Here is a 27,976-nt window from a genome sequence, read left to right as displayed (position 1 = left end):
TCTCTTTCTGTTTCCTAAAACCAGAGGCAATTTTAGCAGCTGTCTATTCTCCTACTTCCATGGCCTCTTTGCCACAATGAAATATATCTTCAAGTCATGAACCAAAATAAGCCTTCTTCCTTCTTTAAGCTACTTTTGTCAGGCATTTAATAAAATATCTAACAATGAGAAAAGAAACTCATAGGTGGATTCTCAGAAAATTAGGAATAGCTTAATACCCAGCTATACCACTCCTGGGCATATATCCAAAAGATGCTCAACCATACAACACAAACATTTGCTCAATTATGTTTGTAACAGCTTTATTCGTAATAGCCAGAATCTGGAAACAACCTAGATGCCCCTCAATGGAGGAATGGATACGTAACAGAATACTACTCAACAATTAAAAATAAGGAAATCATGAAATTTGCAGGCAAATGGATGAAACTAGAAAAGATCATCCTGAGTGAGGTATCACAGAACCAGAAAGATACCCATGGTATATACTCACTTATAGGTGTATATTTGCCATATAATATAAAATAAACATACTAAGATCTATAGTCCTAGAAAAGCTAAACAAGGACCCTAGGGAACATGCTTGAACCTCATTTAGAGGGGCAAACAGGATGGGCATCGGAAGTGAGAGAAGACTGAATAAAACACCATTCTTAACACATTTGAATGCAATTCTCCTGCTGGTTGTGTTTCTGTATCACTTTCTTTGGTCTTAATTGAAGAAATAATGACACCTTCTTGCTGTGTTCTAATGCCCCTCATTCTATTTATAACCTTTGTTATTTTTCTTATTTTAGTTTTTACATAGGTTATCTTTCTCTTTAATTTTTACAGAGTAGTTAGAGTGCTGTCAAATTTGAACATTCATAGAATCTTTTAGGTTTCTCTTCTCTGACGTTTTCCATTTTCCAAAAAAAATTGAGTCTTAATTTTTAAAAGTTTCTGTTTTCTGTTTGTTTGTGGTATTGAAATAGAGCCTGACTATTTCTAGCCTTACTATTACTAGCCAAAAAGTCTTATTACCAAACTGAATGCATTTCCAGCATTCTTTTTTTTTTTTTCAAAATTCTGAAGCTTAGGATCTAAGTTGAGTGGATGGCCTTGAAATCACACTGTAACCGGGTCAGGCCCTGAATTTGTGATCTGCCTTACACATCCTCTCATTTTCTCTGGATTAGAAGTTTGTGCCACTATGTCTGCCTTGACATTTAATTATCTTTATGCCTTTTGTAGTTCTATTTTCATTTATTTCTAAACTAAATGGTTTACTCATTCAGGGTCTCTTTGTGATTATTATTTAACCAACATCATGCCAGTACTAGAAAATACTGATTCAAATATCAAAGGCTACTTCACTGAGCAAACAAATTTTTGTCTTCAAAAACTGATATGCTGTGAGTGCTAATTATAAAATTCCATAAGTGATAATTATATAAAATCAAAAATAAACAATAAGATTTTCAAACTAGTTTTAACAATTTGACAATAAACATAAACTTTTGTCTTTATCATCCATCCTTCCATCCATTTATCCACCTACCCACCCACCCACCTACCCATCCTTTTTTTAATTTTGGGTTTCTCAAGACAGAATTTTTCTGTATATTTGACTGTCCTGAAACATGCTCTGTAGACTGGGCTGGACTCAAATTCATAGAGACCCACCTGTCTCTGCTTCTTGAGTGCTAGAATTAAAGGCACGTGCCACCATCTCCTGGCAACTTTTGTTCTTGATGCAGGGAATTTAACCAGGGCCTTGTGTGTGAGAGGCAAAACTCTTACCACAACTGAAACCCCAAGCCTTTAAGACTGTTTAATAAAATAATTTAAAAGCTATAGAAAGAAATTCAACATTAAAGCAAGAAAACTTTTAAAAAGTATACAGAATTGGCATTCTGAAACAGTGTAAAAGTTTAAATTTACTAATCTATATTCAGTATAATTTCCCATAAAAAGCAGGGTATGAAGCAATTCATAAAGGTAACTTTACAAAAAAAAAGACTGGTTTTCACTTCATATGACTGAAGTGAACCCAATTGCTTACAATGAATCAAAAGACATAAGAAAAGAAGAGTAAACTAAATCGCTTCTTACCTCACTTTCAAGAAAGAAAAGAACAAGCATCCTAATGAGGTTCCCATTTGGACTGTTCCTTCCTCTCCTCTTGGCTAATGCTTCCTCTGCTTGTGGGTCATGTCTGCTAAACAGCCTGGGGGGAAAAGCAATACAAATGACATGAATACAAATTTCAGTATCTTTTCAAAACACAAATTAAATAATTCACTGTTGAAAAATCTGAAAAGGATTATCAATCTAATTCAATATAACTCATGTCTTACTATTTTTAGAGACAGTGTGTAGTCCAGGTTGCCCTTGAATTTTTGATGTTGTAGCCATACTTTTTCTAGTGTTGAGTTTTCAGTCATGTGCTAACATGTCTGCCTCTTAAATGATATTTTATTGAGGTCAAAATGGTCAGAATTAAAAATATCTGACATAGTTAAACATGAGAAAATTTTTTTGTGAAATCAATGATGAAATACTATTATCCTATGACTGCTATGTAATTTTAAATTTAGATAAAAATAGTTACTTATATATTTATTTCAGTCATAAATATTTAACAAAAATACTAAGTACTAAAAATCAACATTTTAATCTTTATGCCTTTTGCATTCTCTTATAGTTATTACATATTAGAGACAATATTATGTCTCTAAACCAGTATTCTACCCAACCATTTACAATAAAATTATACTAATACTATATCTATATAGTTTTTGAATTACAAACTTCTAAATATGGTTAAGAAAGAATTGAAAATTTTAAATTTGCTATATATATTTATTCTAATAAAACAAAGCTATGGCCTGGCGGTGGTGGCACATGCCTTTAATCCTAGTACTCCAGAGGCACAGGCAAGTGTATCTCTGAGCTTAAGGCCAGCTTGGTCTACAGCATGAGTTCCAGGACCAGCCAGGGCTACACAGAGAAATGCTGTCTTGAAAAACTAAAAACCAAACCAAATAAAACAAAACAAAAACCCAAACAAAAAACAAATAAAAAAAACCAAAAACCCAAACAACACCCCCCCCCCCCAAAGAAACAAAAACAAAACCCCAAAGCTCCCTTGTTTTTTAGAAAGTGTTCTAAGCCCAAGCGATGTAGCAGTGAGCATGAAACTGGTCTCACGTGGACTATATCCTCTAGTGCAGTGGTTCTCAACTTGTGGTACTTAGTCCCAAGAGTGGTTCAAATTTTTTTTAACAGGGGTCACATAATAGATATCCTACATATCATATTTATATCATAGTCATAATAGCAGGAAAATTACAGTTACGAAGTAGCGAAGAGAATAATTTTATGGATGGGTCACCACAACATATGCTAGATTATATACAGGCTTTTCAAATGAAGGGCTGAAAGATATTTGTGTGGTAGTGGTTTTCAAATTGGTGACAATTAAACAGATAATACTCCTTGGTAACTAAAATGTACTATGATGAATAACTGCATTTATTTTATATAAGGTTCTGAGAAAAATAGCTGAAATTTATAATGTTAAAATGTAGAAACCTTTTAAGGGCTAGCCTCCCTAACCTCCCCCAATCCCTGCCTTCTCTACCAATTAGCCAGATCTAGTTCAGGTCCTATATCTAGCGACCCAGCCTAGTTTGGACTCCCTTGACTGAACTGCAAATAATCTGTAGGCTTCTGTCAGGACTCACCCTACCTGGTCTTCAACTCATGCGCCCTGCCATGCCACAGGCCAACATCTACATAGCCAGATCTACATCTATACTCCAAGCTTAGAGCAGAAACACAACACCAGCCAAATCCTCTCTGTTCACTTGACTTCATTCCACCCAAGCCATTTCTAACCTCTAGGTCCAATCTGCCCTCACATTCTCTCTTATATCCCAACCTTATCTGTTCATATCAGAGTAAGAACTAAAAAGTTCACATGCATAGCCCCCAAATACCAACAATATGAGATCAAACCAGTACCTTCCCTTCAAAATCTACCATCCCTGTACAAATATTTGCCAAAGAGAATTTCTGAAATGAACCATAGGGCATACAATATAAAAGAGCAATCATGAACTTCATTAAAAAAAGAAACAAAGGAGTTAAAAAAAAGACACAAAGAAAAAGCTCAATGGAATTTTGGAGAAAGAACTTAAGGAGAACAAACACCTGATTAATGACCAAAAACACAAACATAAGGCTGATAGAAATGACTAAAAAATTTCTAAGAATTGAATTCAGTAAAGAGACAGACATACTGAAAAGGCCTCAGGATAAAATTAGTTGGAATAAAAGACTACTAGTAACTCAATTATAAGACTCAAAGGAAAGCCTTACAAGTAGAATGAATCAAGCAGAAGATAAGAGCATCAGAACTTGAAGATTAAAGTACAAAATCCAAATAAGCAAGGAATATGAAAAAAGGTAAAAACACAGAAAAGAAACATACAGGAAATATGAGATACCATGAAAAAAAACCAAAACAAAACAACAAACCTTTGATTACAAAGTAAGATGTGGAAGAATCCAAACACCATCATAGAAGAAAACAACTTCAAACTAAGGGAAGATATACTCATAGAGATACAAGAGGCAGAGAGAACACTAATAAATAATTTCAAAAGAGACCATTTCTAAGCCTTATCACAGTAAAATACCAAGGATACATAACAAAGAAAGTGTTTTGAAAGTTTCAAGAGAAAAACAAACAAACAGACAGACAATCTCCCTCCCAGGTCATATATAAAGGAAACCGATCAAAGGAAACTTTGAAAGCCAGCAAGAGCCTGGAGGAAGTCATTGCAAGAACTATAAGGCCATGAAAGCCAGCCTAGACTAATATAATATGTGAAACTAGCTGCCATTAAAGGAGAAAAATTTCTAAGATAGAAGCAGCCTAAATCAATTTATATCTGAAAAACCAAACCTAAAAAAAAAAAAATAATACAAAGAACAATACTTCTGAAGAGAGGAATGAGTATACCTATGAGACTGTGGGGGAGAAAAATACAAAGCCATAATTATTTAAATACAAAAATACTATGAAGAAAACAAACACCACTACCAAAAATAAAAAAAATACGATGACCACAATTTATGCACACAATTCAACATCCTTAAGTAGGAATGGCCAAAACGCTTTAAACAAAAGATAAAGGCTTGCTGACTGAATCAAGAGACAAAATCCACTTATCTACAAGAAATGCATCTTAGTTTTAAAGATAGGCATCTCCTTAGTGTAAAAGAATGGACAAAAGGATTTCATTCAAATGGAAACAGAAAGCAGGCAGGTGCCAGAATCTTAGTATCTAACAAAATAAGATTTCAAACTAAATCTAATCAGAAGGGATAAAGAGGAACACTTTATTCATTCTAAATAAGAGAGCAGTTAACAAAAATATCTGTATTCTAAACATACATGCACCAACTCTGGGGTACCGATTTCAAAAAAATCCAAATACTACTGAATTTAAAGGCATAGATTAAAATAAATTGGTTAATATTAGATGATTTCAATGCCTCACTTTCTCTAACAGATAAGTGATAAGTAGGCTATCTGGACAAAAAAAAAAAAAACAAAAAACAAAAAACAAAAAAAAAAAAAACAAAAAAAAAAAAAAACACAGAGTAAGCCAGGGATAGTTGCACATGCTTTTAATCCCAGCACTCACAGAGGCACAGGCATGCAGATCTCTGAGTTCTAGGACAGCCTGGTCTATATAGTGAGTCCAGGATAGCCAAAGCTAACCCTGTCTCGAAAAACCAAATCAAATCCAACCAAACCAATCAATCAAACAAACAAACAAAGAAACAAAAAACAAACCAAAATCCCCACAAAACAAAGAAACATCAGCATATCTCATGACAGCAAACATCAAATGAACTTTACAGATATTTACAAATTATTCCACCTAAACACCAAAGAATACCTATTCTGCCTAGCAGCATATCTAAGCTGCTCTAAAACAGCCCACACGACAGGGTACAATGATTACAAAGTCAAAAAGTTTGAAAGCATTCCTTGTATCCTATCTGACTATAATGCAATAAAAATTTAAAGTTGACAGTAGAAATTCTAGTAAATATACAAATTTACTCATTACTAAATGATAAATGAGTCAAAAAAATCAAGAAAAAAATGAAAAATTTCCTAGAATGAAATGAAAGTGAAAACACAACAAAACCTTTGAGACACAAAGCAGTCCTCAAAGAAAAATTTAAGTGCATACATAACCACCACCACCCCGCCCCCATGAGCACCATTTCCCGGCCCACAGCTCTGCCTCCCCTTCCCAGGGGCTGCTGCTATTAGGAACTACCAGGTGAGACCTCTACTCCATGGCTACTGGTCCCCCTAAAGCACTCCCAACAGTGGTACAATGCACCATTCTCTGGACACAGCTGTGTCTGCATTACTGTGGTCCTGCCAACACTAGGAAAAACCACATGGCTAAAGGCCAGCATAAGAAAACAATTAACTTCTGATGGGTGTGAGGTAAAATCTCAGGAGTGAGGTAACCCAGAAGCAGAAAGACACATATGGTATTTACTCACTTAGAAGTGGATATTAGCCATACAATACAGGATAAACATATTAAAATCTATAGTCCTAAAGAAGCTAAACAACAAGGAGGACCCTAAGGAAGAGGCTGAAACTTCATTCAGAATGGCATATAGGATAGACATAGGAACTAGGAGAAGACAAAGAACAGGAGAGGAGCTTTCCACAGGGGGCTCTGAAAGACTCTACCCACCAGGGTATCGAAGGAGAGACTGAGACTCATAGCCAAACTTTGGGCAGAGTGCCAGAATACTTATGGAAGACCATGGAGACAGAAAGACCTGGAGGGGACAGGAACTCCACAAGGAGAACAGAGCCAAAATAGCTGAGGTCAGGGGAGGCTGCAGAGACAGATACTCCAACCAAGGACCATGCATGGAGAGGACCTAGATCTCTGTTCAGAGGAAGCCCATAGGCTGTTCAGTTTCCAAGTGGGTTTCCTAATAAGGGGATCAGGGGCTGTCTCTGACATGAACTCAGTGGCTGGTTCTTTGATCACCTCCCCCTGCGGGATGCAGCCTTACCAGGCCACAGAGGAGGAGGATGCAGCCAGCCTTTATGAGAGTCAAGGGTCAAATAGATAAGCTAGGGTCAAATAGAAGGGGAGAAGGTCCTCACCTATCAGGAGACTAGAGAAAGGGCATAGGCAGAGGAGGAGGAGGGTGGGGTAGGACTGGGAGGAGATGAGGGAGGGGGCTGTAGAGCGGATACAAAGTGAATAAATTATAATAAATAAATAAAATAAAATAAAATAATAGGAACAGAGGAAGGAGAAGCTTCTAAACTCAAAGGTCCAGAAAATATTTTCAACAAAATCATAGAAGAAAAATTTCCCTAACCTAAAGAGATGCCTGTAAATGTAGAAGAAGCTTATAGAACATCATAGACTGAACCAAAAAAGAAAATCCTCTCCCCACATAATAATCAAAACACTATATGCACAGAATAAAAAGAGAATATTAAAAACTGCACGGGAAAAAAAAGTCAAGTAGCATATAAATGTAGACCAATTACAATTATACTTGACTTCTCAGAAACTCTAAATGACTGAAGGGCCTGGGCTGATGTCTTGCAGTCTAAAAGAGATCAAAGTTTCCAGACCAGGCTACTATACCCAGCAAGCTATCAATCACCATAGAGGGAGGAAACAAGATATTCCAAGATAAGACCAAATTTAAATAACTTTTCACAAATGCAGCCCTAACGAAGATTCTAGAAGAAAAACTCTCTGGGTGTGGTGGTGCACACCTGTAATCCCAGCTCTTGGGAGGCAAGGCAGGCAGATCTCTGTGAGTTTGAGGCCAGCCTGGTCTACAAAGTGAGTCCAGAATAGCCAAGGATACACAGAGAAATCCTGTCACAAAAAAAAACACAAACAAACAAACAAACAAACAACAAAAAAGAAAATTCTAACACAAGGAAGTTAATTACACCCAAGGGAAAAAAAAAAAAGTAAGAAATTTCACACCAGCGAAACCAAAAGAAGGGAAACACATACACAGACATGCACAGACACAGACACTACCAACATCAGGATAACAGGACTTAACATCATTAGTCATTAATATCTCTCAACATCAATGAACTGACTTCCCCAATAAAAAGACACTGGCTAACAGAATGAATATGTAAACAGGATCCATCATTCTGCTGCGTACCTCAACAACAGAGATAGATATTACTTCACAGTAAAAGGCTGGAAAAAGATTTTGGAATAAGCAAGCTAGAGTAGCCTTCTAATAAAACAGACTTTCAACCAAAATTAATCAAGAGAGAAGGGGAAGAATACGCATAGTCAAAGAAAAAATCCACCAAGATGATGTCTCAATTCTGAACATCTATGCCCTAAATGCCAGGGCATCCACATTTGCAAAAGAAACATGATAAAAGGTTAAATTACATTATAAAAACTTAAAATCACACAGTGAATCCTAATCATTAAAGGTCAGAGACTTCCACACCCCACTCTGACCAATGGACAGGCTATCCAGGCTAAAGAGAGAAATGAAACTAACAGACGTTATAAATTGAATGGATCTAACAGATATTTAAAGAATATTTCACCCAACACAAAAGAATATACTTTTTCATCATCTCACAGAACTGTCTCCAAAACTGACCATATATTCAGCCACAAAGCAAGTTTCAACATATATAAAAAAACTGAAATAACCCTTTGTATCTTAATACAACAACAATAGAAAGCCTAGAAACTCATGGAAACTGAACAACTCTCTACTCAATGACCACTGGACCAAGGAAGAAATAAAGACTTTGTAGAATTCAATGCAAATGAATGCATAACATACCCAAACTTATGAAACTCAATGAAAGCAGTGCCAAGAGAAAAGCTCATAGCACTAAGTACCTTCACAGAGAACATGGAGAGACCACATATTAGCAACTTAACAGCTCACCTGAAAGCTCTAAGACAAAAAGAAGCAAACACATCCAAGAGGAGTAGATGGTAGGAAATAACTAAACTTAGGGCTAAAATCAATAAATTAGAAACAAAGAAAGAAGAAAAAAAAAAAAAGAAAGAAAGAAAAACCAAAGAATCAATGAAGCCAAGAGTTCTTTGAGAAAATCAACAAGACAGGTAAACTCTTAGCCAAACTAACTAAAACGCAAGGAGACAATATCTAAATTATTAAAATCAGAAAAGGGGACATAACAATAGACACTGAGGAAATCCAAAAGTTCATTAGGCCTTACTTCAAAAACCTGTACTCCATAAAATTGGAAAATCCAAATAAAATGGATGATTTTCTTGATACATGCTACTTACAAAAGTTAAATCAAGATCAGGCAAACAATTCAAATAGATCTATAACCTTTAATGAAATAGAAGCAGTCATTAAAAGTCTTCCAACCAAAAAAAGCCTATGACAAGATGGTTTTACTGCCGAAACCTATCAAACCTTCAAAAAAAGAGCCAAACTATTCCACAAAATAAAAATATAGTCCAAATATTTACAAACAAAATAGATTATTGCTGAATTCATTCTACGAAGACAGTCACCCTGATACCTAAACGACATGACTCAACAACAAAAGAAAATTTCAGACCAATTCCCTTAGGAACACTGATGGGAAAATATCCAACAAAACACACCCCAACCCCAATCCAAGAAGACATCAAAAACATTATCCACCACGATCATGTAGGCTTCATCCCAGGGATGGTTCAATATGACAATTCATCAATGTAACCCACCACATAAACAAACTGAAAACAAAATAAAACAAAACAAAAACCATGATCATTTCATCAGATGCTGAAATTCCTTTGACAAAATCAAACACTCCATCATGATAAAGTCTTGGAGAGATAAGAGATACAAGGCACACACCTTTTACAGCAAGCTGATAGCCAATATCAAATAAAATGGAGAGAAACTTAAACCAGTTTAAGTTTAAACTAAAATCAAGGGTAAGACAAGGCTGCCCACTATCTCTGTATGTCTTTAATATACAACTTGAGGTTCTAGCCAGAGCAATAAGACAAGTAAAGGAGATCAAAGGGATACAAATTAGTAGTCAAAGTAGCACTATTTTTTAGCTGGTCTGATAGTATACATAAGTGACCCCCCCTAATCTGCCAGAGAACTCCTATAGCTGATAAACACCTTCAGCAAAGTGGCTGAATACAAAATTAACTTAAAAAAAAAAAGACTAATTATATACATAACTCTCAGAATCACTACATAATACTGATTATAGTAATGATTCCAAAGAAAAGAATGGAAAAGAAAAGGTGGTAGACATTTGCAAGGAGATACAGCTTCATGTATAGATAATACATGTAGCAAAAGTGTAGAGTGACATTTTTAAAGGAAACAAGACTTTATAATGTACTCCCATACCCACCTAAGAACCTATTTCAGATTTCACAGGAGAGGGATATGATACAAGGTTTACCACTCTCCCAAATATGAACCATGATATATGCAATAGGCTCACAAAGCTATGAAAGCGTCCAAGCACAGTGAAGAGGACATTTAAGTCCTATGTTCAGTCACTGCTGTTCTCTTCCACTACTTGAAAAGTAAGTGCTTTTAACTGAGATCTCTCTTTTTAGCATTCTCCTACTAACCTGTAACAAAACAACATACAAAAGCATCCATCTGTAAGATAATTGACTCACTTTTTGTGAAGGAACTCTCCAGCTGCCACAGCAACAGGACGATGTGCCGAATACACCAAATGGTAAACATTTTCACAGTCTTCATTGGAAAGAGCTTCTTCACTTCCACTGAAAATGTAAAGTTACATCAGAACCACAGAAACTTTATAGCTCATCATGCTAGATAACTGTTCTTCCCTAAACTATATCAACAAAATATTTTATCACCTACTTACAATGTCAGTTTCCCACTAAATACAATATCACATTTGTCTGTTTATTTATTTTGTGTGTATGCCAGTCATCGTCCTCATTTGGTCAAAGGACAACTTGTGAAAGCTGGTTCTTTTCTTCCCTGGGATTCAATACAGGTCATCAGGCTTGGTGGCAAACCTCTTTATGAGCTGAGCCATTTTTCAAGTCCCAGCCATTCCTTTATGAACACAAATTTCCTATTAACATTCAATTGCTCATATCAGTGTTTCAAGCAGCTTTGTTCCCAAAACGAAACATCCATTTTCTGATTACAGTATGTTTTTAAATTATTACTATGATTATGGCTAAACAATTAGTTTTAATGCATTAATTACTGGGCTGCATAGGTCCCTGGTAAAATATGGAGTTACAAGTTTATTTCATAGATTCTCAAATGTAGATGGTTTAGGACCCAATAACTTCAGGGATCTAGTAAATAAAAATTAGAATGCTCTCCTCAGCAAAAAACAAAAACAAAAACAAACCAAAACTGTAGTTAAATCAATTCCAGGAAGAAATTGTAGTCTTGGCTGAAAACCATAAATGTCAAAAATAGAAGATGAACTAGAAGTATTTAAATATATTCTACTGACCACCCCAATAATGCTTGTTCCATTACGTGAGGCAAGTAGCATAGTGTAAGCAGGAAACATTCTTATCAGCAGACACTGGAAAGGAATACTACGTGTAGGAGAACTAACTTTATACCTCTATCCATTCCATACCCCCTGGGTTAAAAGACTGCAACTGAGACAGACAGGTTTCCAGACTGCTAAGCAAGAGTTAATAGATTAGGACAAATATTTCTACAAATGTCCTACTCATATCCCTTTATTTAAGGTGGGTCAATAGGCTCAGGCTCCTGAAACAAATTATGTATTATCAGCCTACTGGGAAAATACCCTCAGGAAAAATTAACACATAGAAAAAAAAAAAAGGAACAATTTAAAGTTATATCTCAGAAATACAAACTCATAAATAAAAGAAAATATTTTTTCTACTAAATGCACAATTACGGCTATAGTTCCAGCACTCCAGAGGTTGAGAAAGGAAGAGAGGAAGTTTGAGGCCAGACTGAGCCATGTTGTGAAACATTGTTGGGAGGAGGGGAAAAACAAAAACCAGTAGCAGAACTGACAGATGGCTCAAAAATATTTAAAGGAGTTTATAATGGGATATAAAATGTATTTTACCTGTCATTTGGGAAGGTTTACCAGTAATCCTACGTGCCAAGAGAAGTAAAGCCAGGTCGTTTCGTGCACATTCTATAAGAGACCGGTAAGCTAGATTTTGATTCTTAGCTCATTATTAAGTAAAATACTAAACTAGATAAAATTAAGAGACTATGAAATTGCATTAGTACACGTGATTAAAAAAAAAGAGACAGTGTTAGAGTATTGTAATATAATGAAACCTTTATAGATTTTTATTTTCTTATTTTTATGGGTACGGGTGCTTTGTCTGAATGTATGTCTGTGTACTAAGTGTAGAGGCCCAAAGAGGGCGTCGGATCTCCTAAAACTGGAGTTATAGTTGTGGGTTGCCATGTAGGTGCCTGGAATTGAAACTGGGTCTTCCTGAAGAGCAGTCAGTGCTCTTAACTACAATCCTTTCTCTAGCCCCATCATGAGGCATTTATGAAGCTAATAAAACACATCAAGTCTCAGAAAACTATCAAAACTATAAACATATTTAAGATTATGTTTATGAACAGGTACATAGAAAAGCTATAAAAAGTCCTTAAAAAAGAGAGACAGAGACTAACCGGAGGAGTTTATGGAAGGAGAGAAGACGACAATGATGAGTACTTCCTTTACTCATAAGCTCTTGGATTTCTATAGCTCATATATGAGATATTACAATGAATAGTTTTCAAAGACATTGCCCAATAAAACTGTCTGTAGTGTAAGTAGATCCAACATAGGAAACCTGAAAGGAAGGTTCTTGAGGACATGGTGGAAGAGACAAAGGCTGTATTGCCTTCTTTGAGATATTGGAATCACAAATTCCTAAGACAGTGAGAGATTTCTGGAAAATGCATAACAGAACAGATGGAACCAATGCCATAAGCAAGACACAGACAGAGAGCAACTGTATCTGTAAAACAACAAATATTTTTCTATTCTTTCTATTTCAGTTCAGAAAAAACTTATAAAGAGTTTTGAAATTTGGTAACCTACTTAGCAACTTTATGGTAAAAAGAAGACTTTCCCCTCCAGCCAAGCTAGGTCAACACTCTTAAAAGAAGTAATCCAGCTTAATATATTGAAATAAATCTTTTAAAAGAAATAAATTTCCATAAAGATATCTACCAATACACCATGAAGCATGCCAAGCAATACATGAAAGAACGGCAAGTCAACATCTATGATTGGAGACTAGTGCACTGCTCTTAAAAATGGTGAACAAGGCTCGAGGGAACGCTCAGTGGTTACGAGTAGGATTGCTCTTAGATTTGGAGCACCTACGCTGAATGGTTTAAAAACACCTGGAACTCCAGCTCTAGGATATTTGAGAGACATACTTAGATATATGTAACTAAAGAAATGAAACAAACTTAAAAAAGGTAAAGTAGTAATATATATTAGTATACATATTAGGTACTGTAAATAAATTCAAAGTAATGAAAATAGATATGTAACTGACAAACAAATTCTTTTTTTATTTTTTTCACCAAGGGATTGATTACAGGCCTTGTCCATGCTGGGCAAGAGCTATATCAACAAAATTATTCTTTTAAATTTTGTTATATTGATTTCTTTACTTTGTGAGCGTGAAGAATAGTGTGGTTGAATGCCATAGCACTTGTGGAGGTCAGAGACAATTTGTGTGAGTTGATTTTTTTCTTTCTACAATGAAAGTTCCTGAGATCAAACTCTAATATCAGGCTTGGTGGGAAGCACTTCTATCTGCTGAGCCATCTTGCTGGCCCTCCAACCCCATTGTGTTTAAAAACATACTCAACATTGACCAAACCAATCAGAACACATTCTCAGATAATAGGATAAAATAGAAAGAAATATTGCTTTGTAAAGTAAAGTATCTGTGGATGATTAAAATATACATAATAGGGTATAATAAAACTGGGAAACATAAAGGTAATCAAAATACTCATGACTGAATGTCTATAAAACTACTGCTTGTCCTATTTTTTTTTTTTTTGTAAATAGACCAGGTAGTATTTAAAAGTAAATTCATTTATTTAAATTTAATAACTGAAAAGCATGAGATAAGTGAACCAAAAGATGTGACATCTTTGGAAATAGCAAGATGGACAAACCTCTGGTTTAATTTTTGAAGAAAAAGATTCAAATAGAACATGGAATGAAAAAAAGAAACTACCAAAAACCATTTTAGACAGCAATGAAAAAATTATGTTGGCTGTAGTAATGTCATTTCCTTCAGCTATGTAATTACCGAGGCTGTATATATATCAAGAAGAAGGGGCTCAGAGGAAAAGAGAAGTAACAGGTGGCAAATACTTCCACAATACATACATACATACATACATACACACACACACACACACACACACATATATATATATATATATAAAACTCTAAAAAAATTATGAAAAAAGAAAACTCAATGATGATGTACCTTAGAAGAGCAACACCCCAACTAGACAAATAAAACACCAATATCAGGAAAAGGTGACACCTTTCTGAGTTGTGTCTAAAGATCACTCCCTAAAAACGTTATGGAAAACTGCCAATGATATCACATTATTTATGTCACAGAATGTGAACAAATCTAGCTACTATTCGATTGGAAACTTCACCCACTACTGGTTAGCATTCAAAGTGCCATATCCATATTCTAACAAGAGAAAAATAATCATCAATCTAACCCAGCTTTGCAGCCTGTGAACAACCTTTCCTTAAAATACATCCACTGATAACATAGTTGCACAAATGTTATGGAAGTAACCAACCACTTAAAAAAAATCAATTTAAGGCCCCTCCATTACATGGACACATACTTAACACTATTAATGAGGTCATAAACCTGAGGATACATAGATCATGGATCTTAGAGGAAAACAATTATTTTGATACTACAATTATTCTGATAAATGAACAATAGAAATAAAATTATTATTAACTATACATTGGTATAACCTTAGATCAGTGCATCATTGAACCTTGTTAGAGAAACTTCTTGTTTAGTAGACAGTAATTAACACAGAGCAACAACTGGACACTGTGCAGAAAATGAGTGAATTTGGAGTACTTAGTCTGGAATAGTCACACCCCTCTCCCCTCAAGGCTTAGGTATCTATGTGGAAGTGGAGGCGGAAAGAGTTAAGAGACAGAAGTAGTTGATTACTTTAAGAAAACAGTATTTTCCAGCTACAATAAGGTAAGATGCATATATAAAGTCATTTTATTCCATTAATAGGGACGACAATTTTTACATTTTTCTTTTGTGGTAATGGAGGTGAAGCCCAGGGCTATGTACATGCTAGGAAAGCACTGTACCAATGAGTTATGTTACCAGTTCCACATTTTTTTTAATTTTAACTGTTAACTAAAAATGACTTCCGTTTAAAGTGTGTCAAATTTATTCATGAACACATACACACACAAAACCCAAATGAAAGCAATCAACTGTAATGTATTTATTATATATTCAAAACAATATAGAATGTTAAAATACAATTTATTCAAGGAGGGCAAAAGTGGTTTAAATTAGATAAATATATTAATTTAATTCAGGCTAATTAATAGATTTAAAATCACTCACCATAAAGAGGAATTTTCAACATACACCAAAATATACTTTGACTGAGCATGTAGCTTAGTGACCTAGTATTTGTATAGTGAGCAACAGGCCCTGGGTTGGGTTCCCAGCATCACGAATAAAAATAAGACAAACCCAACCAACACCAATTTACAAAATAATAACATACAAACAAAAATTTTAAATACTTTACATAATAAAATGAAATATCAGTTATCAATGATAGTATAAATAGATCAGAAGGTCTTGTCTATGCTATCAGACAAGGTAAGGAAATATGAATTATAGAGTTAAAAAGGTGAAATTATTAGTCGAGAATATCCTAATAATCTACATGGTAAAATAATAGGATTAAGAAAGCATCAGAGGCCCTATGTGGTAGGCTCCTGTCCTGTTCCCTGTCTTCTCCTACATTTGATGTCTGTCACATTTATCCTTCTGAATGAGGACTGAGCATCTTCCCTAGTGTCTTCCCTCCTTCCTGTTTAGCTTTAGGAGTACAGATTTTAGTATGTTTATCCTATATTATATGTCTAATATCCAGTTATGAGTGAGTTTATACCATATGCATCTTTCTGCCTTTGGGTTACCTCACTCTGGATGGTCTTTTCTAGCTCCATCCATTTGCCTGAAAACGTCATGATTTCCTTGTTTTTACTAGATGAGTAGTATTCCATTGTGTACATGTACCACAATTTCTGTATCCATTCCTCAGTTGAGGGGCATCTGGATTGTTTCCAGATTCTTGCTATTATGAATAAAGCTACTACAAAAATGGTTGAACGAATGTCCATGTTGTATAGTTGAGCATACCACAAAGGGCCTCTGAAAGACTCTACTGATTGGGGTATCGAAGCAGATGCTGAGACTCATAGCCAACCTTTGGGAATCTTATGGAAGAAGGGGAGCTAGAAAGACCTGGAGGGAACAGGGGCTCCACAAAAAGAGCAACAGAATCAAAAAAATCTGGGCCCAGGGGTCTCTGCAGAGACCATACCCCAACCAAGGACCATGTATGTAGAGCACCTACAATCCTTGCTCAGTTGCAGCCCATACGCACTTACTAGGGGGAGTAAGGGCTATCTCTGACATAAACTCAGTGGCTGGCTCTTTGATCACCTCCCCATGTGGGGTGGAGCCTTGCTAGGCCACAGAGGAAGATGATGTAGCCAGTCTAGATGAGACATGATAGGCTAAGGTCAGATAGAAAGGGAGGAGGACCTCCCCTATCAGTGGACTAGGGGAGGGACATTGGGGGAGAAAAGGGAGGGAGGGTGAGACTGGGTAGAGACAAGGGAGGGGTCTACAGCCATGATACAAAGTGAATAAATTGTAATAAATAATAAATAAAGAGAAAAAAAGAAAACAAAACAAAAAAAAGCATCAGATTTTAGGAGTTCTAAATGCTGTACATGTATGACCAACATAAAATGAAAGGATTCTTTACCTTGCAATAGTTAATTGGAAAATACTAAATGCTAATAATAATGATGAAACTACATTGTATTTAATAATTAGCCTATGCTGAAAGAAATATCAAATGAATACCTTATTCTTTTATAATAGTATGAAATATGGTAAGTATGAAATATGGCTGCCTTGGGACTCAGAGATGACTGCCTCTCCTCCTGCCTCTCCTTCTCCTTCTTAATTCCTTCCTGGAATTAAAGACACTATACAGTTTTTACATTTAAACTACATGAAAATTTATGAAGCATTTGACATGTATGTTTTAAGAATGCCTATCATGAATTCTTATCAAGAAAAAAAATATGAGAATTAGCCAAATAGGTTTTAAAGCCAAAGAGTGCACCATATAGTAAAACAGGAGGTCTCATGTATAACATATATTAGGAAGCTATGATGATAAAAGGCCTGGCATTAAGATTTAGAAAAAAGAGCACAAGCAAAACCTGCCATTTGAACAGATACCTGACAGGTGTAGTATCATAAAGCAGTGAGAAGACAATTGTTTTTAAAACAGTTTTGCTAGAAATCACATCATCTAACAGAATTTTCTAGCTCAGTAAACACTGAAAATAAAGCTATAAAACATTTATTAATCTATTTAAAACTTTAATAGGCTTGTTTAATGTCTTTTACTTCAATGTTCATAAAAAATCTATTTGAAATTTTTTTTGTTTTGTTTTGAAGCCTAAGCTTGACACTTCATAGATATCCATATAAAAGTAACTTTTATATGGAAAAAACAGACATCAGTTCAAATGAAAAACAACTTATATCTATAATCTCAGAACTAGGGAAACTGAGGCTGTAAGATTAAGTTCCAAGCCTGGGCTGCAGTATAAGACCATGTTTCAAAACAAACACCACCACCTAAAATACATTTGGTTATAAACAGAACCTTAAAAATGATTAAACTGTTAACAGATACGATACTTACTGAAGTATCAGAGTAACCAATCGAATTGCTTCCACAGCAACATCATATTCTTTGTCAAGAGTCATTGATACAATGCGATCCTGAAAGAAGTTAAAAACAAATTAACTTGAATATAAACGACTAAAGACAGACTTAAGATATAACCAAGAAAGATAAAACAGGTTTTATTTTCCTTTTTTAAACTGGGCCTCACTGTGTAGCCTCGGCTGGCCTCACACTCATTTGCCTTTGCCTCCCAAGTGCCGGGATTAGTAAAGCGTGTGCCACCATGCCTCCCTTGGGAAGTTTTACTCTTGAAACCATCTTATATAAGTGGGGGTGGGTTTTTACTTGTTTGTTTGAGTCAGAAGCTTACTATAGAGCCCTGGTTAGCCTGGAACTAATTAAGTAGACCAGACTGATAAGAACCTACAAGATTCACCCACCCCTTCCTCCCAGGGCTTTGATTAAAGGTGTGCCTGAAAATGAAACTCAAGTGGCATTTCCCAAACACTACTTCAACTAAATCTTCGGTTACAAAATTAACACATCTCAAAAACTCTTTATATAGAGCAATTCTCATTTTAAGCAATAAAGTTCCTTCACAGCTATAATTAAGAACTCCTGTTAAATACATATGTTGTGAAACAGATTTATGCATCTATTTTATATAAGCTTACTTAAGGAACTATCAAAAACAGAAATAAGAGTAGGTGGGAGTTTCTGAGTAAAGGCACCAGTTGGTGACCCCAGCTCCACAAAGCTCTGAGCACTGCCTGGAAAGGTGCCATATAGTCAGAGGGAGACAGTTCCTCTTGGTGAAAACTCAGATAAAACTTTAAATGTGCTGTGAACAGAAAAGTACAAGTTTTGGACAAGCACCACAAAAAAGAAAAAGGAGTCTGAAATGCAGAGATCTGCTAGGATTAACATCTCCCACCTCCACTACAGCCCTAAAGAGCAAGAGATCGGTATTATAGGAAGAATGCAGCAGAACCTGGATATGTTGCAGCATCATGGTAGTACCAGGAATCCCTAACCAACACAGACTAGCAACAGCAACACAAATAGGTAACCTAGTTTCAAACTGAGTAGGCCCTCCATACGCAATCAGAGCCTCGGGCACAGAAAGTCCTACACACGCCAAACTATTCCCAAAGGACCAATGATGTCTAGAAAAATTAGACTAGGGAAATCTGAAAGAGACCTTTAGGCAACAAAATCCTTTCTGCATAAACAGACTTAACTTGTTTAAATTACTGATACAAAACGCCCATTCATGATTTCCTACCTACAGAGCCAGATACAGTCATACTAATAAAAAAACAACAACACTAAAACCCAAACAAAAACAACAAAAAGAGCAGAGAAGAACACAAAGGTAAGGCAAGATCATATCTTATAAGTTGGAAAAGAAATTAATCCAGACACATTTTGTTTTTCTGGATCATTATTAATATTTTATCATTAAAGTTATATTTATTTATTTAGTGTGTTTGACTGCATACACACAGAGGTTAATAAATGTTTCTCTTTTTTCCACCATGTGGGTTCTAGGAATATCTCAGGTCATCAGGGTTGGCAGCAAGCAAATTTATTTGCTGAGCCATTTCTACAGCACACACACATACATACACACAACTTCCTCCCCTTCTCCATTTCTTGCTCAGTTCATTTCTTAAAATTGATTCCCTTAGCAAAACAAATGTATGCCCTTATTACATTTTTCTTCAACCCTAGTACTACAGTCCCTGGACCTTCTGGGACAAGGGAGTAAGTAGCTCTTGCAGGTCACAGAGGGAATGCTGGCAAACCATTGTACAGTAGTTGATTCTGCGGCTCCCTCTACCCTAAACATAAATCCAAGCAAAGACAGTCTGACAGAAAAATTAATATTAAATAATATAAACAATAACTCTGGGAAAAGGGGGATATTAAAGACATCATGTTACAAAACACAAGGATACTATAACCCTCACAAACAACTTATCAATGTTCCAAACTAAAAACATGAAAGCTTAAAAAACCCACAGCAATTTCACAGAGCTACTTTTTTTTCCAAGTTTTTTTAAAATAAATTAAAAAAAAATAATTACAGATTATTCACTTTGTATCCCAAATGTAGCCTCTTCCCTCATCCCCTCCCTATTCCATCCTCCTTCTCTCCTCTCTACCCATGCCCCTCCCCCAGTCCACTGATAGGAGAGGTCCTCCTCCCCTTTCTATCTGATCCTAGCCTATTAGGTCTCATCAGCACTGGCTGCATTGTCTTACTCTGTGGCCTGGTAAGGCTGCTCCCCACTTAGCGGGAGGTGATCAAAGAGCCAGCCACTGAGTTCATGTCAGAGACAGTCCCTGTTCCCATTACTAGGGAACCCACTTGGACATCACAGTGCTACTTTTAAAAAGGATTAATAATCACAGAGAAAACTAAAATAAAGGAGAAAATAAATCCAAGGCTAAGTCAAGAACATAATCAAAATATATGGAAAAAAATTAAAAACAAAAAAGAAAAATTCAACAAGGGAATATTTCAGTGAAGACACTGAAAAGAACTAAAGTAAAACTGAGCAAATGAAAGAATAAGTTAAAACAACTTAGCAGAAAGCATCAAAAATATAAGAGCAAGAGAAGAACAAAATTTCAGGGACAAAAGGCAAAGTCAAAACACTTAAAAAGATGAAGATGAAGTGGCTGGAGTAAGACACAAGATTTAATGTATGTCTTTTATCTCTAAATCACAGACTTCACACAGAAACTAAACAGAAAAAAATAAAGAAGACCACAATAAACTAAGGGGAAATTAATCAACAAGAAAAAAGCATTATAATCTTGGACCAAAAAATTATATAAAATAAACACTATAAAACATCATTAAAAGTCACACATATCCTTCTATCAAAATGGTGGAAGACCTCAATACTTAATTAGGTCTTCGAAAATGAAAATTAGAAATGTCAGAGCTAAATTATATCACAGATCAATCATCAATATTTAACAAATATACAATATTCCATATAACAGGTAAAGGGATGGAGTTCTTTTCTACTCACACAGAGCCTTTTAGAAAATCGTAACCAGGCAGGTGGTGATGGTGCACACCTTTAGTCCTAGCACCCAGGCAGATCTATGAGTTCAAGGCCAGCCTGGTCTACAGAGTAAGTTCCAGGACTGTCTTGACTGCCCCCTTCCCAACCCCCACCCCCATAATAAAGCATTTAAGTCAAAAGGAAAGACTTAACAAATAAAGACTTTAAATAATTTATGGAATATAGTAAGATCACGGAAGAAAAAATAGACATCAACAGCAGGAGAAATCTCAAGAACAACATAAATACTTGAAGACTGGATGACAGATATTTGAATGAACAATGGGTCACTGAAGAAATAAGGGAATGAATTAAAAATTTGCTATAATCAAATAAAGACCATAGCAAAATCTACCAGCATTTTCTCTGGGATACAGTCAATGCAGTCCTAAGAATAAAGATTACAGCTCATATTTAAAAAAAAAAACCAACAAATAACCCAACAGTACACCTCAATACATCTCCAGGCTCATAGAAAAATAAGAAGCCAAACACAAACTGGTAGACAGAAATTAGAAGGAAAAATTAATGAAATAGAAGTCTAAAAGGATAGGTAGAACCAATCGAAACTGTTCTTTAAGATTAACAGGACTGATAAAACCCTAGCCAAAGGAACCAAAAGAGAGAGATAAGACCTAATCAATCAAATTAGATATTAAAATGGAGATGTTCAAACACATGCCAATATAGTCTAGATCATTACTGATCACCTTGAAAAGTTATTTTAAAAAGCTGGACAGAAAAGTAACTGTTTTATAGGCTTAGCAACCAGAGTTTGATCCCTGGAACCTAAGTAAACTTGGAAGGAAAAAAATCCGAGTTCCAAGGGTTGTCTTTTGACTTCCACATCTGTGTAATGTAATGCATTGGTAAGTCTACCCCACAACAACAACAGGACAAAAATAACGAAAACACACAAACAACAAAACAAAGCACCAAACCAATACAGTGAAGGGAAAGAATTCAACAAAGAAAATTTCAAGACACTAAAGAAATAAACTAAAGAAGATACTAGATGAGGTTCTCAACCTTCCTAATGCTACCCTTTAATATAGTTCCTTATGTTGTGGTGACTTTCAATCATAAAATTACTTTCATTAGGCAAACGAGATGGACATTGGAAGAGGGAGAAAACAGGGAACAAACAGGAGCCTATCACAGGGGGCCTCTGAATGACTCTACCCAGCAGTGTATCAAAACATATGCTGAGACTCATAGCCAAACTTTGGGCAGAGTGCTGAGAATCTTATGGAAGAAGGGGGAGATAGAAAGACCCGGAGAGAAACAGGAGCTCCACAAGGAGAGAGAAAAAAAATCTGGGCACAGGGGTCATTTCTGAGACTGATACTCCAACCAAGGACCATTCATGGAGATAACCTAGAACCCCTGTACAGATGTAGCCCACGGCAGCTCAGTGTCCAAGTGGGTTCCCTAGTAAGGTAGAACAGGAGCTGTCTCTGACATGAACTCAGTGGCTGGCTCTTTGATCACCTCCCCCTGAGTTGGGGAGCAGCCTTACCAGGCCACAGAGGAAGACAAGGAAGCTAGTCCTGATGAAACCTGATAGGCTAGGGTCAGATGGAAGGGGAGGAGGACCTCCCCTATCATTGGACTGGGGGAGGGGCATAGAAGAAGAAGAGGGAGGGAAGGTGGGATTGGGAGGGGATGGGAAGGGGCTACATTTGGGATACAAAGTGAATAAACCGTAATTAAAAAAATAAAATAAAAACTAAAAAATTACTTTCATTGCTATTTCTGTAATTTTGCCTCTGTTATGAATTGTAATGTAAATATCTGTGTTTTCTGATGGTCTTAGGCTACCTTTATGAAAGGATTGCTTGACCCCAAAGGAGTCACACAATCCAGTTTGAGAACCACTGCTTTACATGTTTCTGGTTGGTAGAATTAGTATTATATGGATCATAATCAGAAGTAGAAAGAACACTACTGGAAACATCACAATACCTGACTTCAAATAATACATAGTGAAAATGACAAAAACAGCAAGGTATGGAGACAACAAAACAGACATGCAGACCAAAGGCCTCAAAAACAAACACACACAAGCAATCCTATCTAACTTGTTGTAATGTTGTCAATAATACAAAAACAAACAAACAAACAAAAAGCAAAGGCCCCCATGGTAGGCTCCTCTCCTGTTTCCTGTTTTCTCCTTCTTCCAATGTCCATTCTGTTTGTCTTTCTGAGTGAGGATTGATCATCTTACCCAGGATCCTCCTTCTTCCTTAGCTTTTTTATACAGATTTTAGTATGTTTATCCTATATTATATGTCTAATATCCACTTATAAATGAGTATATACCGTATGTGTCTTTCTTTTTCTGGAATACATCACTCAGGATGATTTTTTTTTCTAGATCCCACCATTTGCCTGTAAAATTCATGATTTCCTTGTTTTTAATTGCTGAGTAGTATTCGTATCAAAGCAAATGCTGAGACTCATAACCAAACTTTGGGCAGAGTACAGGAAATCTTAGGAAAGAAGGGGGCAATAGCAAGACCTGGAAAGGACAGGAGCTCCACAAGGAGAGCAACAGAACCAAAAAATCTGGGAACAGGGGTCTTTTCTTAGACTAATACTCCAACCAAGAACCATTCATGGATATAACCTAGAATGCCTACTCAGATGTAGCCCATGGCAGCTTAGTGTCCAAGTGTGTTCCCTAGAAAGGGGAACAGGGATTGTCTCTGACATGAACGCAGTGGCTGGCTCTTTGATCACCTCCCACCCTCAAGGGGGGCAGCCTTACCAGGCCACAGAGGAGGACAACACAAGCCAGTCATAATGAGACCTGATAGGCTAGGGTCAGATGGAAGGGGAGGAGGACATCCCCTATCTGGACTTGGAGAGAAGCATGGGAGGAGACAAGGGAGGGAGGGTAGGATTAGGAGGAAAAGAGGGAGGTGGCTACAGCTGGGATACAAAGTGAATAAACTATAATTAATATATAAAATAAAAATTTAATAAACAAACCCCCACAATCATTCAATAAATGGTGTTGGCAAAATAAGATATCCACTTACATAAGGATGAAATCAGATCTTTATCGTTTTCCAGGATCAAAATTAATCCAAATGATTAGAGATTTTATTTCTTTTTAAATTTTTCTTCAAACTTATTTTATTCACTTTACATCCTTGTCATACGCCATCCCTCCTCCCCTCTCAGTCTCACCCGCCTTTCTTCCTCCTCCCCTTTTCTGAGAAAAAGAGGAGCTCCCTTTTCCACACACCAACCCATCAAGCTGCAACAGGACCGAGCATGTCATGCCCTCTTCCCCCGTGTCCTAGCAAGGCAGTCCCACCAGGGAAAACTGATCAAAAAGTTGGCAAGTGAGTCCATGTCTGATGTAGTTCCCACTTTCCTTACTAGAGGACTCACATGAAACCCAGCTGCCTATCTGCTAAATCTTTGTTGGGGCCTAGGTCCAGTTCATGCATGGTCCTTGTAAGGTGCTTCAGTCTCAACAAGACCCTCTGGCTCTGCTTAGTTGGCTCTGTTGATCTTTTTGTGGAGCTTCTATCATCTCCAGGTCCTTTTCTCTTTCCTCTCACTTTTCCACAAGTCTCCGTACCCATTGCCCAGTGTTTGGCTGTGAGTCTCGGCATCTGTTTTCAGGAGCTGTTGGGTAGAGCCTCTCAGAGGATAACTCTTGTCAGGCTTTTGTCTGCAAGCTTAGCAGGGTATCATTCATACTGTCAGGAGGTTGGCACACTCCAATAGCGTGGGTCTTTGGTTGGGCCAGGCACTGGTGAGGCATTCCCTCAATCTTTGCTCTATACGTACTCATTTATAAGTGGATTTTAGCAATATAGTACAGGATAAGCATACTACAAGGCACAGACCCAAAGAAGATAAGTTACAAGGAGGATCTAAGGGAGGATGCTTAAATCTCACTCGGAATAGGAGATAGGACAGACAAAGGTAGTGGCTGAAGACAGAGAACAAGGTAGGAGAGGTGACACAGAGAATTAAGAGAGTGGAAATCAGACTGGGGTGAGCGATGGTGAGAGGACAGAAGGTCTGTAGAGAATAGAGAAACAGAGGGTGGGGATATTATCTGTGACAAGCTGGAGACCTAAGTTAGGGTAGGCTTGTGGGAGGTTGTGAGGGGGACTCAAGCAGAGACTCCTAGTAGCAGAGGCCATAGAGACTAAAAACGACAACCTCTAAGTGGACTAATCTCCGCGCAGAAGGAGGGGAACACCAATCCACGCACAAAAACTTCGACCCAAAATTTACCCTGCCTACAAGATGTGCAGGGATAAGGATTAGAGATTTTAAAACCAGAAACACTAACATTATTGAGGGGGAATATTTCAGAATAGACACACAGGCAAAAGCTTTCTGAGTGGCACAGTAAACAGCCTAAAGAATTGACAAATATGAGTATCTGAAATTAAAAAGCTCCACAGAAAAGGAAAACAGTGTACAGAATGGAAGAAAATCTTTTACAGCTATACTTTAGACAGGGAGTTAGTAGCTATATCATATAAAAAAACTGTAAAAGTTAAAACTGCAACTCCACACCTGCCCATCAATAAATAAGTGAATGAACTTAACAAACAGCTCCCAAAAGAAGAAATACAAATGGCCAACAAACATTCAACATTCTTAGCGATCAGGGAAATTTAAAACTCACTTTGAGATCTAGCCTCATCCCAGTCACAATCACCAAGAAAAAAAATGAGTATGGGTAAGAATGCGGAGATAGAGAACCTTATCTGCAGTTCTACAAATATATTCTGTTGTAGGCATTACATAAGTCAGTATGGAAGTCTCAAAAAGTTATAAATGTAACTAACATGAATCTTGCTAATCTATTCTCATGTACTTATCTCAGGCTGTATTTTACCACTCCTTGCTACTCTACTTACAATGGCAAGAAAACAGTTTAGATGTCTATCAGCTAATAAGAATATGAAAGTGTAGTTTATATACAGAATATAGTTTTATTCAGTTAAAAAAAGTGAAATAAAAAAATTGCAAGAAAATGGATAGACCTGAAAATTATTTAAAAAGGTAACAGATTCAGAAAGAGAAATACCACATGTTCTTCTTTTCATATGTAAACTACATATCTTAATAATTACATATGAAAGTGCTAGTGGGTAATAAGTCAAGACAATGGAAAAAGGACCACAAGAAGGGAAGCAGGTTTTGAGAAGGTGTAAAGGATATAAAACATACATGATTAAAGTTAAAAGAGGTCCCCTGTTAAAAGAGATCCCATTGTGAATCCTAAAATTGTAAACTGTAAAACACTGTTTCTTGTTGGGTACGGTTGAGCTCTATCACACACCTTTAATCCAAGAACTTTCTGTTTATTGTAAACAGGTGATTATGGTATGGTTCACCCAGCCCTAGCACACACCTTTAACCCAAGAACTTTCTGTATACAGGATTTAATAAAGTTAACTCTAGGTCAAGAGGCCGAGTGAGAAACCAGCTGACAGAGATTACAGAGTAGTAGGGACTTTGAGTTGAGGGTGTTTAAGATAGCGTGGAGAAGAAGAAAGAGCCTTTTGACTTTAGCTCTCTGGCTTAGGCTTAGGTTTAGCTCTTTGGCTTTTTAGGCTTTTAGCTGGCAAGTCTCTGGTCTTGGGTTTTTTTTTGCCTTTTCCTACTGAGCTAGTGAGCCTTATAGGCTTTTTTATATGGACCTGAGCTGAGAAGAAAGGTCAGCTGGGTGCTTTCTCTGTTTCTTTGAACTAGCAGGTTTTCATCCCAGCATCTTGCTTCTGAGTCTTAAATGGTAAAATAGAATGGTTGGAATTTTCATTTTTTAAAACAACATTCCCTGAGGGTAAAACGGTGTTATGTGTGGGGGGATACGCAGAAAAACAGGGAAGAAAGCTGGGAGAGAAGGTACAATAAAAACAAGGCATGATGAAACATGGTAAAATGACACTAAATACTTTGCAAGTTAATAAAACATTAATAAAAAATTAAAACCAAACACATGATGGTAATACCATTTGTTAATGTAGGTATAACTAGCATTTGCACAGTGAAAAAAAAATTCATCATTCTGACACATACCTTGAATCGATTAGTAAATAGCTCCAATTTGGGGAATAATTCTCTATTGGTATACAGGCTTTGTAGAGCTTTCAAACACTTCAGTCTGACTTCCCCTTGCTTCAGAAATACAAAGAAAAACAGAAGAAGCAGTCATTTCCATGTTTTAAAAGTTAAAAAAAAATTAAGTCTCTATGAAGAATAAAATAAATCTCATGCTAACCAATTTATTTCACACTTAAATTTAATGTAACATGAGAAAGACAAACTGAATAGTATGAGTCAACACAGGATTTAATTAAAAATGCAATAAAATTCTTAGTTACTTTCTTTTTATTTTAACTTTGTTTTGTTATTCACTTTATACCTCAATGTAGTCCCCATCTTCCTCTCCTGGTCATACCCTCCCTCCCTTCTTGCCTATACCTCAGGAAAGCCCCTCCCTATCTTCCAGTAACCCAAGCTAGCACTTCAAGTTGCATTAGGACTGAGCACACCCTCTTTCATGGTGGCCTGGCAAGACAGCTTCACCAGGGAAAAGTGATCAAAAAAGCATACAAGAGTCCATGTCAGAAACAGCTCCTTCTCCTCTTACTAGGAGACCAACAGACCAATTAACCTGGGCCAAGGGGGACCTGTGGAGTCTGAAGCATGGAGTGGATCTAGGACCACTTCTCTCTCTCTCTCTCTCTCTCTCTCTCACACACACACACACACACACACACACACACACACACACACACACACAC

The 27,976-nt window shown here is 36.5% G+C and overlaps 1 protein-coding gene across 2 annotated transcripts in view; it reads right to left on the bottom strand.

Moving 5' to 3' along the window:
- Positions 1–27,976, bottom strand: part of Stag1 (STAG1 cohesin complex component) — a 288,255-nt gene that overhangs the window by 75,027 nt on the left and 185,252 nt on the right. For both annotated transcript variants that reach the window (XM_055629669.1, XM_055629670.1), the window contains exons 11-14: positions 27,249–27,347; positions 18,118–18,197; positions 10,737–10,844; positions 2,095–2,209 (exon numbers count right to left, since the gene is read on the bottom strand). In XM_055629669.1, the coding sequence (XP_055485644.1) occupies positions 2,095–2,209; positions 10,737–10,844; positions 18,118–18,197; positions 27,249–27,347 (402 nt within the window). The remainder of the gene's footprint in view (positions 1–2,094; positions 2,210–10,736; positions 10,845–18,117; positions 18,198–27,248; positions 27,348–27,976) is intronic.

Source organism: Psammomys obesus, unplaced genomic scaffold, assembly GCF_907164565.1.
Source record: "Psammomys obesus unplaced genomic scaffold, mPsaObe1.curated_primary_1811, whole genome shotgun sequence".
Taxonomy (NCBI): domain Eukaryota; kingdom Metazoa; phylum Chordata; class Mammalia; order Rodentia; family Muridae; genus Psammomys; species Psammomys obesus.
The sequence above is the reverse complement of the archived record's forward strand: the minus strand, read 5'-3'. Positions and strand labels throughout refer to the sequence as shown.